This window comes from Phalacrocorax carbo, chromosome 1 (assembly GCF_963921805.1).
Source record: "Phalacrocorax carbo chromosome 1, bPhaCar2.1, whole genome shotgun sequence".
Lineage (NCBI taxonomy): Eukaryota > Metazoa > Chordata > Aves > Suliformes > Phalacrocoracidae > Phalacrocorax > Phalacrocorax carbo.
In genome coordinates this window covers 64441299-64454715 of record NC_087513.1, presented here as the reverse complement: position 1 = coordinate 64454715, position 13417 = coordinate 64441299, and the positions used below count along the sequence as shown (strand labels likewise).

At 49.8% G+C, this 13417-nt stretch overlaps 1 protein-coding gene across 1 annotated transcript; it reads left to right on the top strand.

Moving 5' to 3' along the window:
* The first annotated feature begins 1212 nt into the window (after positions 1–1212).
* On the top strand, positions 1213–12911 carry DENND11 (DENN domain containing 11). The gene is made up of 9 exons (XM_064457335.1): positions 1213–1519; positions 7458–7557; positions 8515–8673; positions 9356–9509; positions 9767–9905; positions 10375–10506; positions 10694–10844; positions 11333–11401; positions 12544–12911. Exons 1-9 carry the CDS (start codon positions 1282–1284, stop codon positions 12737–12739), a joined length of 1338 nt encoding a protein of 445 aa, XP_064313405.1. The 5' UTR covers positions 1213–1281; the 3' UTR covers positions 12740–12911.
* Positions 12912–13417: the final 506 nt, after the last annotated feature.

The window sequence follows — 13417 nt, the reverse complement described above, 5'->3', positions numbered from 1 at the left end:
TTTATTTTATCTTTACCAGTCACCTTCCATGAAAAACCTCCATCTGCTGAACACCACCTACTGCGGTTCATAGCTCTGCAAAGTAAACTTGTGCATGGGCTTTGTGAAACAAAATGCCCACTCAGAGTTGGAGCTGTCTGAAATGAAGCTCACAGCAAATGGATGCGCTAATGTTACAAAAAAAAAAAAAAAAGATAAAAAAGCCAAAACCTACTGTTGAGGAAACTGGATGATGAGTTTCTTAATGGTGTATTGAACTCTCAGAGGTGCTCAACAGGAAAAAAGTTAGGCAATTAAGGCTTTTATGACAATATCTTCCCTTTAATTGTGGTCTGCTTAATTGGGTAATCCAATTAATCAGAAAGTCCTAGGAAACCGAGTTAAACCTAATGACACTTAATGACATTGGTGGTAGCGTAATGAGGATGGTAATTACACAAAAGTTGGCTGCCTTTGGATGCCTTGGTCATGCTTGTGTCTCCATCTTTCAATCTCATGCTGATTCTGCTTGTTTCTCTGAAAAGTGTTTCACATCCTTCTGTAGCACATATGTATGTACACACACACACAGAGCAGTATATACTGGATCAGTATGACTGAGTCTTTCAGATTTGTGGCTTGCAGCTTCCACCACAGCAATCTGGGGGTGTGGAGGCTGCCCCGTTCCTGGCCCTGAGGCTGCTCTGTTCAACTACCTTGGCTCACCCAGTAGGACAGGCTCGACAGGGCTCCCCCCCCCGTAGCATCCCTACTCAGAAAGGAAGCTAGTCAACATTGGGGTGGCATGCTGGGTGGGGGACAGAAGGCCAGCAGCTGGCCTCCCTCTGGCTCTGGAAGGGGAGCGGGGGGAGGCATGTGCCCTACCGCAGGGAGCCCCCAATCCTTCCGCGCTCCTCCGGGAGCAGGCACTGGACAGCACAGGGAGTCGAGAGTGGCCTGCCAGGCTACCCCCAGGGCAGCTCCACGTACTTTCCAGGCCCTTCCCGCCGCCCTGAGCACGGCCTCTTCGCGCCCCCGCCAAAACACACCCTGAGCCACGCCCCGAGCCGCCCCGGCCCGCCCACTCAGCGGCACGCACCTCCCCTCCCCGCCTGACCACGCCCCCTCCAGAGCGGAGGCGTGGCTCTCCGCGTCCCCGCCCCCGCGGCCTCCCCGCCCCGGAGCCGCCCCCCGCCGGCGGCCGGTGCGGCGCGGCTCGGCGCGGCTCGGCTCGGCGCGGCGCGGCGCGGCGCGGCCCTGCCCGGCTCGGCTCGGCTCGGCTCGGCGCGGCGCGGCTCGGCCATGGTGGAGCGCGCAGACGAGGCACCGTTGCTCTTCTGGGCCGAGGGCCCCGCCGTGTCGGCGCCGCCGCCCGCGGCCGAGGCGGGCAGTGGCGGCGGCGGCGGCGGGGGGCGGCGGCTCGGCGGCGGCTGGAGCGCAGCTCCGTGGGGCGGCGCGGAGGCGGCGGGGCCGCCGCGGGCGGAGGCGGAGGAGGACCAGATCGTGGCCGTCTTCGTGGTCACCTTCGACCCCCGCACGGGTGAGGGGCGCCGGGGGCGGGCGGGGGGCCGGGCCGGGGCCTGCAGTGGCCGGGCCCGGGGCTCCCGGTGCCGCTGGCGGTAAGATGGATGCGGGCGGGGGTCGGGCTGCGGGTCCGGCGGGGAGCGCTCCCCCGCCGCGCTGAGGGCCGTGCCGCCGGACCCCTGCGGGCAGCGGCCGTGGGGCCGGGCTGCCCTCGGCCCCCACGGGACACCGTTGCTGACCGGCACGGCTGCCGGTCCCCCGTGCCCGGGCCGGCCTCTCCAGGAGCGCCGGGGCCGCGGGGGGTTGCGTTCGATCTCCGGCCTGCCGAGAACTTCTGACGGGAGGAAGGTGCTGCCCCGAGGGGAGCCGGTGACCCGGCGGGGACAGGCGTAGCTCCACTCCGCAGCGGGACGGGGGACAGGGGTTCTGGGGACGGCGCCGGGGCACCGCGGGGTACCCCCTGCGCCCCCACAGTACCCAGGCCTCGGGCCAAGCCGCTGCCCCGAGGCACCAACCTGTGAGCAGCATCTCGAGAGCATCCGTCTGTCCCCATGGCGCGGCGAAGACCTGCCTGCAGCTGTCGGTGATGGACGGCGGTTGTGGCAGGCGTAGATCTGTCAGGCACGCAGGGCTTGATCCCCAGCAGCAGCAGCGCAGCTCTGTATGTGTTTCTTGGTGACCTGAGTGTTCAGAGGCTGGCCTCTGGTGGGATCTTTGGGACTCAGTGCTTTGGAGTGGAGTGCTGTGACCCAGGAGGGCAGAGGAGAGGGGCACGGGAATCTATTTTCTGCCTTTCACTGCCATATCCATCTCCCTCGGCACTGCCGGACTTTGGTGTTGAACCACTTCTTCTACTGAGAGAGGTTACTAATTTCAAGTCTGCAAATGAGCATTTCAGAAAACATCTTAACTTTGTTTTCTCTTTGTTTGCCGCTCTAGTGGTATCCACGAAACAGGATGTTAGGACACGGATAGAAAGTTAGCACCTGGCTTGCATCTGTTAACGCAGGTATTGTGCTTAGGGGTCTGATGTCCCAAGATGGATCGTTGCGCCTGGCACCAACCTGGGGTGCAAAGGCAAGAGTGGGGCATGGCTGAAAGTCTTGGTGCTATCAGAATGTTTAGGAAGTAGCTTGGAAAATGCAGGAGCCCATCTGCATCCAGATCTGGGAGCGAGCTCCTCTTTCCTCTGTAGACAGACGCTTTCTTAGCAAATCCATAGGCAAAGTACTAGAGATGGGAAAGAGCTCTGTAAGGCATGGTGGGGTTCTTCAGTGGAAGGGGGGGTAACTGACATTGGGCTCACAAGAGGGCCCTGGTAGTGAAGACTGAATCCCAGTCTTGAAATGAAAATCCCAAGGAAGCAGCGAAGAGAACGCAGCCCCAAGTGTGGTGTGCTGTCAGAAATGCACGCTGCCAAACAGCATGGCCGCTATGTCCTGAAACACCAAAGGGCTTTGGAGAAGTTACCCGTTTCACACTGCAGCAGAGAGGGGTGTCTTCAGTCTAGAGGTCAGAGGCTCTTGACTCATCAAAATCCAGGATGGACGTCATCTTTCCAACAGGAGATGGAAAGGAGAGGTGTTTCTCATAAGTATCCAAAACATGGAAGACTCTGGATGACTGCAGCAACAGCAGGTTATCTTTCAATCCGAGAGCATATGCCTTCTATGAAATGGTGAGATTTTCTTGGTTGGCAGAAAGCTGAGCTTTCTCAAGAGTTTGTCTGAACCAGCTGTTGCTTTGAATGAAGTCCAGGGAAAGTTGGAAAACAGCTCTTCTCACATCTGATGTGCAGTTAATGCTGGGTGTCATCAGCCTTGGAGTAGTTTGTCAAGTCCAGGCAGATTCAGCCTCTCGGTGTTGATGCTGAATGTAAGGAGCATGATAGGACCACGAGGAACACATGAACAAATGTCAGCTTCACAGCTGGAGGGCAGTGTGCCCTACAGAGGATGTGGACTCAAGGATCTTGAAGCTGCAGTGGTGAGAACTGGCTAGGCTCAGAAAGAGGATATGGGAGTTCCTGGGTCAACCACATCAGATGGCATGAAGGACTTCTGTAGTGTTCGTAAGCGTGTCTGTTCCTTGTGTGTGACTTAAAGGACATCACCTACTCAGTATCTGAGCTTGAAATCTGCTCGATCCTGCCCAGGAAAAGCACAGCATACCTCCTTTGGTAGCTTGCTTAGGCATGTGAAAGGCAGTTTCTGGTGGTGGCTGGGAGGGTAGTTATGCCAGGTAATGTCTACTGAAATACAGGCGAGCAGCTGGGTGAGAAACGTTTTACTGTGGAAGGATGAAGTGGTTACTGTGCTAATAAAGAACATAACAGCTTTCCTCCTAAAATTAGAAGGGGTTGAAGCAGACAAGCTCAGGGTGTGTGATTCAGTTGCACATGATGAGTTCATGAAAGTGGGTAATGGGGTTGCCAGGCCACTGTTACAGCTCCCGTGTCCTTGGGACTATGTCAATGTTCGTGTGAGTGGCCCAACGTAAGAGCCAGAGGCAGCTTCTACATCAGTGGTGCTCTCCACACCTCCATGGTGAACTTTGTGGCGCTTGAGAAGGAGCTGCTCTTACCGCTATTACAAAGATGGCTGTTGCACTAATACAGAAAGTGAACAGTAAATTATGTGCAGAATGGTGGCAACCCTAGAGCCAACCGTGCCATCGTCTTGTTGCTCTCTGTCCTTTGTTAGTCCCCTCCTTCAGGGAGTGACCAGTTGGGAATGTTTTGACACTTCCAAAAGCGTGAGCATGGGCTTTGTGCAAACAGTGTCCCTTAAAGAGAACAGCCACAAGGGGCTTTAACGAGGCTGCCGAATTTCCTAGTGCAGGTGTTCCCTTGAGCGGGTAGTAACAGCAAACCAGAGATCGTCTCGGGCAGCAAACTTGGCATTGGGCTTGAGCACATGTGCTTTAAAAGCCTCATACTTGTTTGGGTCAAGCAAATGAAAAAACCCAGGACAATAAATTTTGCTTTGGGAGGGAGATAAAATATGAAGTAAAGTCCATGGCCACATCAACTCTTGTCAGATCAGAATAGTCAAAAAGAGGCTGAAACTTCTTAGCCCTTTTCCTGTGACGGAAGTGATGAGAGTCAACCTTGTGGAGGTCCCACATAGGCTGCTGGCTTAAAAGGTGATGTGAACAGTGGAGGGAGATGAGGAGGGAAGTAGTCTGTTCTACACCAGCGAACATGCAAATATTCTGTTTTCCTGTCCCACATTTCTTCCATGCAGGAAATGGAGCCAGTGTGGCCACTAGGTCACACTTTGTGCTTCTCGTGGCCCAGCACAACATGGTAGCGTTGCACAGCTGGGGACCCTAAAGATCCTGGGAAACATCTAGTGGTGAGAAGGGCTGGGTTAAGACCACCATCGTTAGTAGTAGTGCCATCATTATTTCTGTTAGGATGAGAAAATCCAGGGGAGAGAAAATACAAGAGAAAGAGGAAGAATATCCTTAACTTTGCTCACCAGAAACTGAGAGTGCTGGTTCTGACCTGGCCTGGAGCTGGGAAATAGCTCTCAAGAGATCTCCAGATCTGCAAATTCAACTTTCAGCAAAACCGCTCGCCCGCTCTCTAAGGCTGGGTGACTCTCACTTGGAAGGTTTCCTGTGCACACGAGAGCTGCTTTCTGCATGGGGAAGGGCAATGCTTCCTGTTTTTCTACAACTTCACTACCTCCTCCGGTTTCTCGGGCAGGCTGGCAGTCGCTATCACGTCTGGGTGAAGTCTCTCCTTTGTTTGCTCTACTGTTTCGCCAGACTGACTTTCTTAATTATTTTTAATCTCTGCGTTTGTTCTCCTAGTGCCACGTCGCCCGTACGTTCATAGGGCAAGGTGCCATGAGGAGCGGCCAGGAGCGCAGGTGTGGGTTGCTTGTGACAGATCCCAGACAAAAAAATAATAGCTGAGTGATACGTGAATTGGTTTTGTGGTTACATGTAGGGTAAGGACCTGTTTCAAGGCGTCTTTTCCTTACTCACTGCTGCAGAACAGACATTGTTTGGGCCATGTCCACTTCAACACCTCTAGAGCAGATATTATACCTGACAGTAGTGTTTGTGACTAAACTGACCAAAGTCAGTTTCCTTTGCATATTGATCTATTAATATATAGGTAATGACCAATAAGTGATTCTCTGTGATGCAAGACTTAAAAGCAGATCTGGCCTTAACCACAATTTTGTGGTTAATTGGCAGCAGTCTTAAGCGTTGACTTCCTCACTCTTTCAAGGAAGGGTCTTGTGCCTTTAAAAAGAAAATCAAACACACACACACAAAAACACCCAAACAACAAAAGCCAACATCTATATATAATATGCAAAACCTACAGGGGACCGCGCAGGCTGGCATGATGTCACTGGCTTTCTCTGCCAGCCTTTCACACGCCTTAGAGGCGAAGACGCTTTACAGCAGGGCTCTGTGGTTTCGTGTGTGATTGCACAGAGCTGTGCTTCGGGTCACGAGGCTGCCGCTGTTCCCCAGCCAGCCCGGCTCTCCGGGAGGTGTCTACTTGTGGGCTAGAAGTGGCTAGTTGGAGGCAAAACCTCTCCTGTTGCCACACTTAACGCTGTATTTTTGAAGTCCTTGCCAGGGAGGGTTGGGGGAGGTCTGCTGACTACAGTATCTATGTGAGAAGAAAAATAGCCTATTTAAATGTCAGTAGCTAAGCCCAGTTTCTGTGTGAGAGTGCATGCATATGCTTGTGCAGTATGAGTAATGACACAACAGACAGGCTTCAGAAATGAGGCCTCATATTTAAGTATCTCTTAAGTGTCTCAGCTGAGTGTAAAGCCCTTCCAAATGTACAGTGTCTGTGCAAGCACAGCTGGGATGCTTACCCCAAAGGGCGGTGGAAGGACTGTATCAGTAGAAAGCATCCTCACGGTGCATCTGCCGTTGCATTATACTGAAGAATGTTCGTTTGCTTTGTCATTAAAACTTCAAATGTCGCATTACTTCAAATGCTGAGGCCGTGGGCAGGCTGACAGAGACCAGGAATTCAATGGGTAAACCTGGAGCACATCTCGGTGCAGTGGGAGTGTCCAGATGAGCGGGTTAGGGTCTGAAGTGCTGGCACAGGAAAGCCTGAGACGTGCCCCTTTTTTGTCCATGGTAAACTTGCCAGCAGCAGGGCAGGACTTCATCAGCTTTAGGGACTTTTTGTGACTTCTCAGATATCATCTGTTCCAGGATCAGGCTCCTCAGGTGGCCTTTTCCACTGAACAACTGCATGCTTTCTGGCTGGGTTGGCAGGTGACAGATGTTTGCTAATCTTGATCTAGCTTCTAATTTCTGTGCTTTTCTGTTTGGTTATTCTAGCATGCACAAACACACTGCAGTACTTGCATCACCTCAGCCTCCATATAAAGCTTCAGCTAACTCCTCCTATCCTAAACCAAACATGAGGGATTCCAGGGAGAAGCAGTGATGACTGGGGTGCAGGCTTAGGGGTTCCTGTTTGACCAGCCCTGCCAAGCATAGCCAAAGGAGGATGTTGACGGTAGTATAACCTATCACAGGAACTCATCCTAAAGAGCAGCAGTCTATACTTTGGGTTCTTTCTATATCGGAAACTCATGTTGACAGCCTGAATGGAACAGCGTTAATACCATAGCTTATCTGCTGTCAGGTAAAATTGTAGCTCCTATGTGATTAACCATATAAAGGGTAAACCCACAGAATAGCACTACCTTCAGAAACGGCTCCAGAAGTTCTGCAATATCTGGGTGTTGTGCTGCAACAAGTAACGTTTGCAAGAGATACGTGCAGCGTAGTATTTCAGCTACTGTCCATGACAATTTTAGAGTTCAGGAGTTGCATTAGGGCACTGTTACTGGCATCCCAGTGATGTAAAAGCAACAGTTTGCTGTTGCTGGTGTTTGCCCTTCAGAAGTGAGTACTGTGTCCCAGTTTACCCAAATAAATTTGCTTCTCTGCAGGCAACATGGTGGAATGGTGTTTACCCCAAGATATTGATTTGGAAGGCGTGGAGTTCAAATCCATGGCAAGCGGGTCCCACAAAATCCAGTCAGATTTCATGTGAGTATGTCTGAGCTACATTACTTTTTCTCTTAGCTGTACATCTACACCACCATCCCTTCATTTAGAACATGCAAGAAAAATTACCATCTACGAAGTTACGTCCCTGCATAAACATGCTGCTAAACCGTATCTAGTTGAGCCAAAGATACTCTTCAGATACTCTCAATGTCATATCAAGTACCAGCTAGCCGTGTGGGATCTGATGTATGACAGCTTTCGCTGTGGAGGTCAGCTGGTGAATGGGGCAGGCCAGCTTCTCAGTGGTATGCGAATTTTGATGTGTGTTGGGCAAATTCTGCCAGTGCTTTTGGATCCTTTAAATGTTGTGGTAAACAGTCCGTGCTCACTTCCTTCTTTCCTAGCTCCTTCCTCCAGTGGAAAGGCATAAGCTAGGAATTTTCTGTATTCCCATACTTTTACTAACCCAGTGTTGCAATGCAGCAATATTTTTGCAATGAATTGCAGTGTCACAATTCCTTGGTCAGGGATAACAGTTGCTTTCTCAAAGGCATGTGAACTGAACCCTTGCATTCAGCTAGAGTATGCTTCAACATGCTGGCACCCAAAATATGCCTAGGTAGCTAGACCATATTCACATGTTCATGCACTGCAAGCTCTTCTTCCCTGGAAGAAGGGTGCTGTGTTGGCTGGGTCCTGCATCTTCTGTTGGGCATCCTTCCAAGTTCTTTCCTTACTTGTGTTCTTTACCAGCCTGGGATGTGGCTGGTAGGGGCTTTAGTAGGAACTCCTGCCTAAAATGTCCTGCCTTGTTCCTGAGAAGGCTAGGACACCTGAGGCCTGCCCTCAGCCCTCCAGATAGCAGGGTGGGATTTCAAGGGGTTCCTTAAAGAAGGAACTACATTCCCAAATCAGTATTTTTAGTGGTCAGTTATGTCTTTTTCTTACCCTTCCCTCTGTTTAACACTAATCCTTTTGTAAAATGTTTGTGCCCAGTTATTTCCGGAAAGGGCTCTGTTTTGGCCTGGCCTGCTTTGCCAACATGCCTGTGGAGAGTGAGTTAGAGCGTGGTGCGCGCATGAAGTCTGTGGGGATACTCTCCCCTTCCTACACCCTGCTGTATAGGTACATGCACTTCCTGGAGAACCAGGTCAGGTAAGTTCCCTTGGGAATGGGACTGGCTACTCCCTGCCTGGGAGAGGTAATGTTGCCTTGATGCAGAGTGGTTTTAGGCGTGAGTGAGAATTTGGCTACGATGCTGAGCTATGATTTCCCTGAATGACTGTTTCTCCAGAAAGAGTTACAGGTTCACAGCATGAAGGAAACAAGGAACTGATTAGCAGCAGCCTGTTCATTGTTAACAGGCTAGTCAGATGCTATCCAAACCCTGCTTATTTTGTGGGGACTTATGAGTCAAGGGGGGAGTTGAGAGGACAAGAAGTTCCCCCTTTCTCCTTCTGAAAAGCGTTTTGCTAAGGGCTCACAAAAGGCTTCTAAACCTAAAGTGGTGATCCTGGCTAGGTGTATGCTTCAGCCATATTGAGTGGACCTGGCAGGGAAAATGGTGGTGGTAGAAAGGAAAGCTGTTCCTACCTGAGCATATTTAAAACGGCATCAGTCCTGTGCGTACATCAGCTTGCTGTCTGCTTCAGTCCTGCCCATGTTCTCTGGCTGTACTGAAAGCTGGTGTTGTTCCTGGCACTTCCGCTGCTCTCCTGGATAAGTCTGTGCCGCTGAGGCACCCAGGGTTCCTTTGCTAGCTGGGAAAGCAGATGTTGGTTGGGGGCAAGGCGTCTGGGGACACTACAAATCTCCCCTTTTTTCCTTTCTTTTCCAGACACCAGCTGGAGATGCCAGGGCACTACTCCCATCTAGAGGCGTTCTATGATGACAAAAAAGGAGTTCTCCCTGATAGCAGGGGCACTCCCACCTCTCAGCAACCTGTCCACTGGCTGCCGTCCATCCACAGATACATGTACCCAGAGATGAAGGTGAGGCAGGTGCTCTGAGGCTTGCAGGAATGTGCAGTATGCTGCTGGTCCTTGCAGGTGTCTCATACTTTATGTAAGCAGTCACCCCAGTGCTTTGTAGGCTGCTTTAGATGAGATTTTGTTACTTGGGCTGTTACAAGCGGCAGTTTTCTGTCACTGCTGTGTGCTGGTCTTGCTCCCACATTTAGACTTAGCATCTGTGCATGTGTCCCCATTTCACCTCTGAGCTGTTTTCTTCCCTTTCCCTCCACCTGCAGATCACACACCCTGCTGGCTGTATGTCTCAGTTCATCAAATTCTTTGGTGAGCAGATCCTTGTCCTCTGGAAGTTTGCCCTGCTGCGCAAGCGCATATTGATATTTTCTCCGCCCCCAGTTGGAGTTGTCTGCTATAGAGGTATGTTTCCAGGGACACCGCAGAGCCCCAATTTAGTAGGCTGAAGCGCTGCAGAAATGCCTGTAGGTACTGAGGGGATAGGCGTCGTGCAGGTATTTAGAATGCATCGCAACCATTCCTTGTGAAGATACCATTCAGCCTGCATTTACCCATTTCCTACAAAATGCTCTTCTTCAGGCCTTTTGGGTAAGGACAGAGCTGGCACTGTCAAATACAGTTCCTATCAACACAGGAAAATGAGTGTTGAATGAATTTGTAGAATCTAGAACATGGGAGTCCTACAGCAGAACTGATCGTTTCCTATCCAAAACAGGACTTTCCCACTTGAGAGGTTCTGGTGTTCAGGGGCATTTCGAAGCTCTTACCTTTGTTTTCATAGAAGTGTCCGGGAGAACTGGGTAACTGGGCTTCAGAATGCCCTTGGAGGGAATCCTGAAAGCATCTCAGGATGTACTTCTCTTGTCCACAGTGTATTGCTGCTGTTGCCTTGCCAATGTTTCTCTACCTGGTCTTGGAGGAACTGTCCCAGAGTCCAAACCATTCTTCTATGTGAATGTGGCAGACATAGAAGTGCTGGAGACAGAAGTATCATATGTGGCCTGTAAGTATGATGGATTAGGTGTGATGTTTTTAACTTCAGGCTGCAAAATGTCTTGAGACACCAGACTGGGATAAAACTGATGAGAAATAGGATGTGCATGGAATGACTAACTAGAAAAGCAGGAGAGAACAGTTGGCCTGCTGGGAAAACAACATGCTGCTCTGAAAACCTTCTCTGATTTTGGCAGGTACAACAGAAAAGATCTTTGAGGAGAAACGGGATCTCTATGACGTTTATGTGGACAACCAGAATGTGAAGACGCATCATGAGCATCTGCAGCCACTCCTGAAAATTAACAATGCTGACAAGGAGAAGTACCGGCGGCTCAATGACCAGAGGTAATAATAGACATCTGGGTGGTCCTGGTCCTGATAGGAGAGGAGTGTGGTGTGGGATAAAGAGGATGCTGCTCCTTTGTAACTTTTCTTCTTGTCTTAGTATTTTCAAAATTTCTCACTGCTTCAGATCATCTCCTTGAGATTCTGGTTCCACTGCAGCAGACTTGTAGGAGAGTCACTGAGCACTCTGCACACGTACAGTCACTCTGCCTGTGAGCTGATGGAGCAGGTAGAAGGCAGGAAGAGAAGCAGAGGTTGTGACTCACCATTGGTTCACCACTGATCAGTAGCAGAACTTAAAACAGCCTGCTTTCTAGTCCAGTGCCTTATAGAGACTACCCTGTTGCCTCAGAGATCAGGGCAATGGTGTTAATCTGGTTTGTCTCCAAGAAATGGATGTGAAGTTTTTAGCTGTAATTCTTGTCCTCTCATAATTCTTTGAGGGTCACTGTAGGTACGTGCATTTAATCTGTCTCCCTTTCTCTCAGGCAGATGTTAATGTATTCTCAAGAAGTGGGTGAGGACTGTAGCTCCTGTGAAGAGGACCTTTTCATCTTGTGAGTGGCTACCTTTAATACTTAGTTGGTCGCTTTTAGGTTTAGGGAGCCTCTTTTGCTGATTTCATGTTGCACTGGTTTGACATATTACTGACCATCATGGTTAACATAATTCCATAGTCAGCTCTCTTCCTGTAGGGATCCAAGAACAAAACTGCCTCTTCCTCAGGTCATCTTCCTTTCAATTTGAGAAGCCAAATGCAGCCTTATTAGTCTCCACTGGGGTCTCTTAAGTGCTGGGAGGGAGAAGGGAATTTTAAAACCGCAATTAGAAAGGCAAGAATCCCCTCCTGTTTTTGAAAACAAGCACTACAGGACTTTTCATGCCCGAACATTTGGCTCAGGAGAGGACAATGTCTGTGGGAAGCAGGCATTGTACCATGCTGGGGGAGGTACAGTGTGGAGATAAGACCTGCATGTGAAGGATTGGCCCATTGATGTGACTGGCTTTGTACTTGGCAAACAGAGGAACCAGAACTGGGCATAAACAGAGGAACCAGAACTGGGCATAGAGTGTAAGGTATCGAATTAGATGAAAGCCACACCTCTACCACCTCTGAAGCCCTTCTCTGCCTGTTGCTATTGTTCACAGTCTGCAGCAGGTGAGAAGTAATGGGATAAAACTGTGCGAAGGGCTGTTGGAGCAGAGCTCTGATCATCGAGCTGCACAGATATAGTCAGAGCACTTTCTGAATAGCCTCACATTTTCCTAAGAAAGCACTAAGTAAGACGTAGCTCTCACTGCTGTCTTCTGCGCCAGTAAAGACGAATTTATTTACCATGGCTTACTAGATGGATGAGAGCACTGTTTCCTCCTTTGCATTATGGGATATATAGGTCTGACGTACTCACTTGATTACCACAAAGTACACATTAACCGATAACATGGCTTGCTTCTCAAGAGTGAAATGCCTACCATAAATCAGCCAGAAGCATTGCTGTAAATTAAAAGTTACTCTTTTGTTTATTCTTTCTGGATCATCCGTACGGTAGATGGAAAACTACGACAGTGTCACCTGACAAGGTAGCAGCTATGATTAAAAGGGGTTAAATGCAGTTCTGGGGCTCTGCTGCCTATTTGGTAAATATGCTATCTTTTGGGGGGGTCTAATGCCATCATCTTAGCTGACTCTATCCTGTAGGTTTTTCATGGAGCAGAACAACCGCATATTTCAGACGCTGATGGAAGTGTCAGCCAGCCAGGACAAGACACTGACAGCTGACCACGCACGAGGCATGGGCCTGGATCCCCAAGGGGATCGAAGTTTCCTTATGGATCTGCTGGAAGTGTATGGCATTGATGTTATGCTAGTCATTGACAACCCCTGCTGCACTTAAACCAAGGACAAGAAAGATGGGGAGCAAAGATCACTTTTTAAAGACTGTCAGACATTGCTTAGGAGTATCACTGGAACTCACCACAGCCACTGGACAGATCTTATTTAATGACTTTATATGGAGAGTATTTATAATTTTAAAACAAAATGTGATTTTATTTTCTCCCCTTCAACTTCCCAGTGAGTACTTGCTCTAGGTTTGTTTGTTTGTTTGTTTAGGGTTTTTTGTTTTGTTTTGTTTAGATAGGACCAGTGGCACGTTTGCACCAATCCTCACTGTTGCCAGTGATCGCTGGGTTTTGGCCTAGCCTGGATACCTGAGGGCTGAAGACTTCAGGAAAGCACTTTGTCTGATGGGGACCAATGTGAAATGCTGTAGCTGAGCTCTCAGAACTTGACTGGAAAACTCTCCTATCATCCCCTCTTCCACTTGGGGACCAAAGAGAGCTTCAGCACAGGCTGTCAGTGGCCCAGTCTCATAAAACATCTCCTGTCCTACCATGTTTATTGGTGGGGACAGTTAAACCAATGATAAAAAACAGGACTCCTTTAAGCACAACTCACCCAACCTTTAGCAGCTGAGTTGGAATAAAGCCACCCTTCCTCGTCCATGGCAGAAGCAAGTTTGGGATAAAGGGGTGCTACAGGATCTTATGACTTTGCTTACCAGAGCAGCACG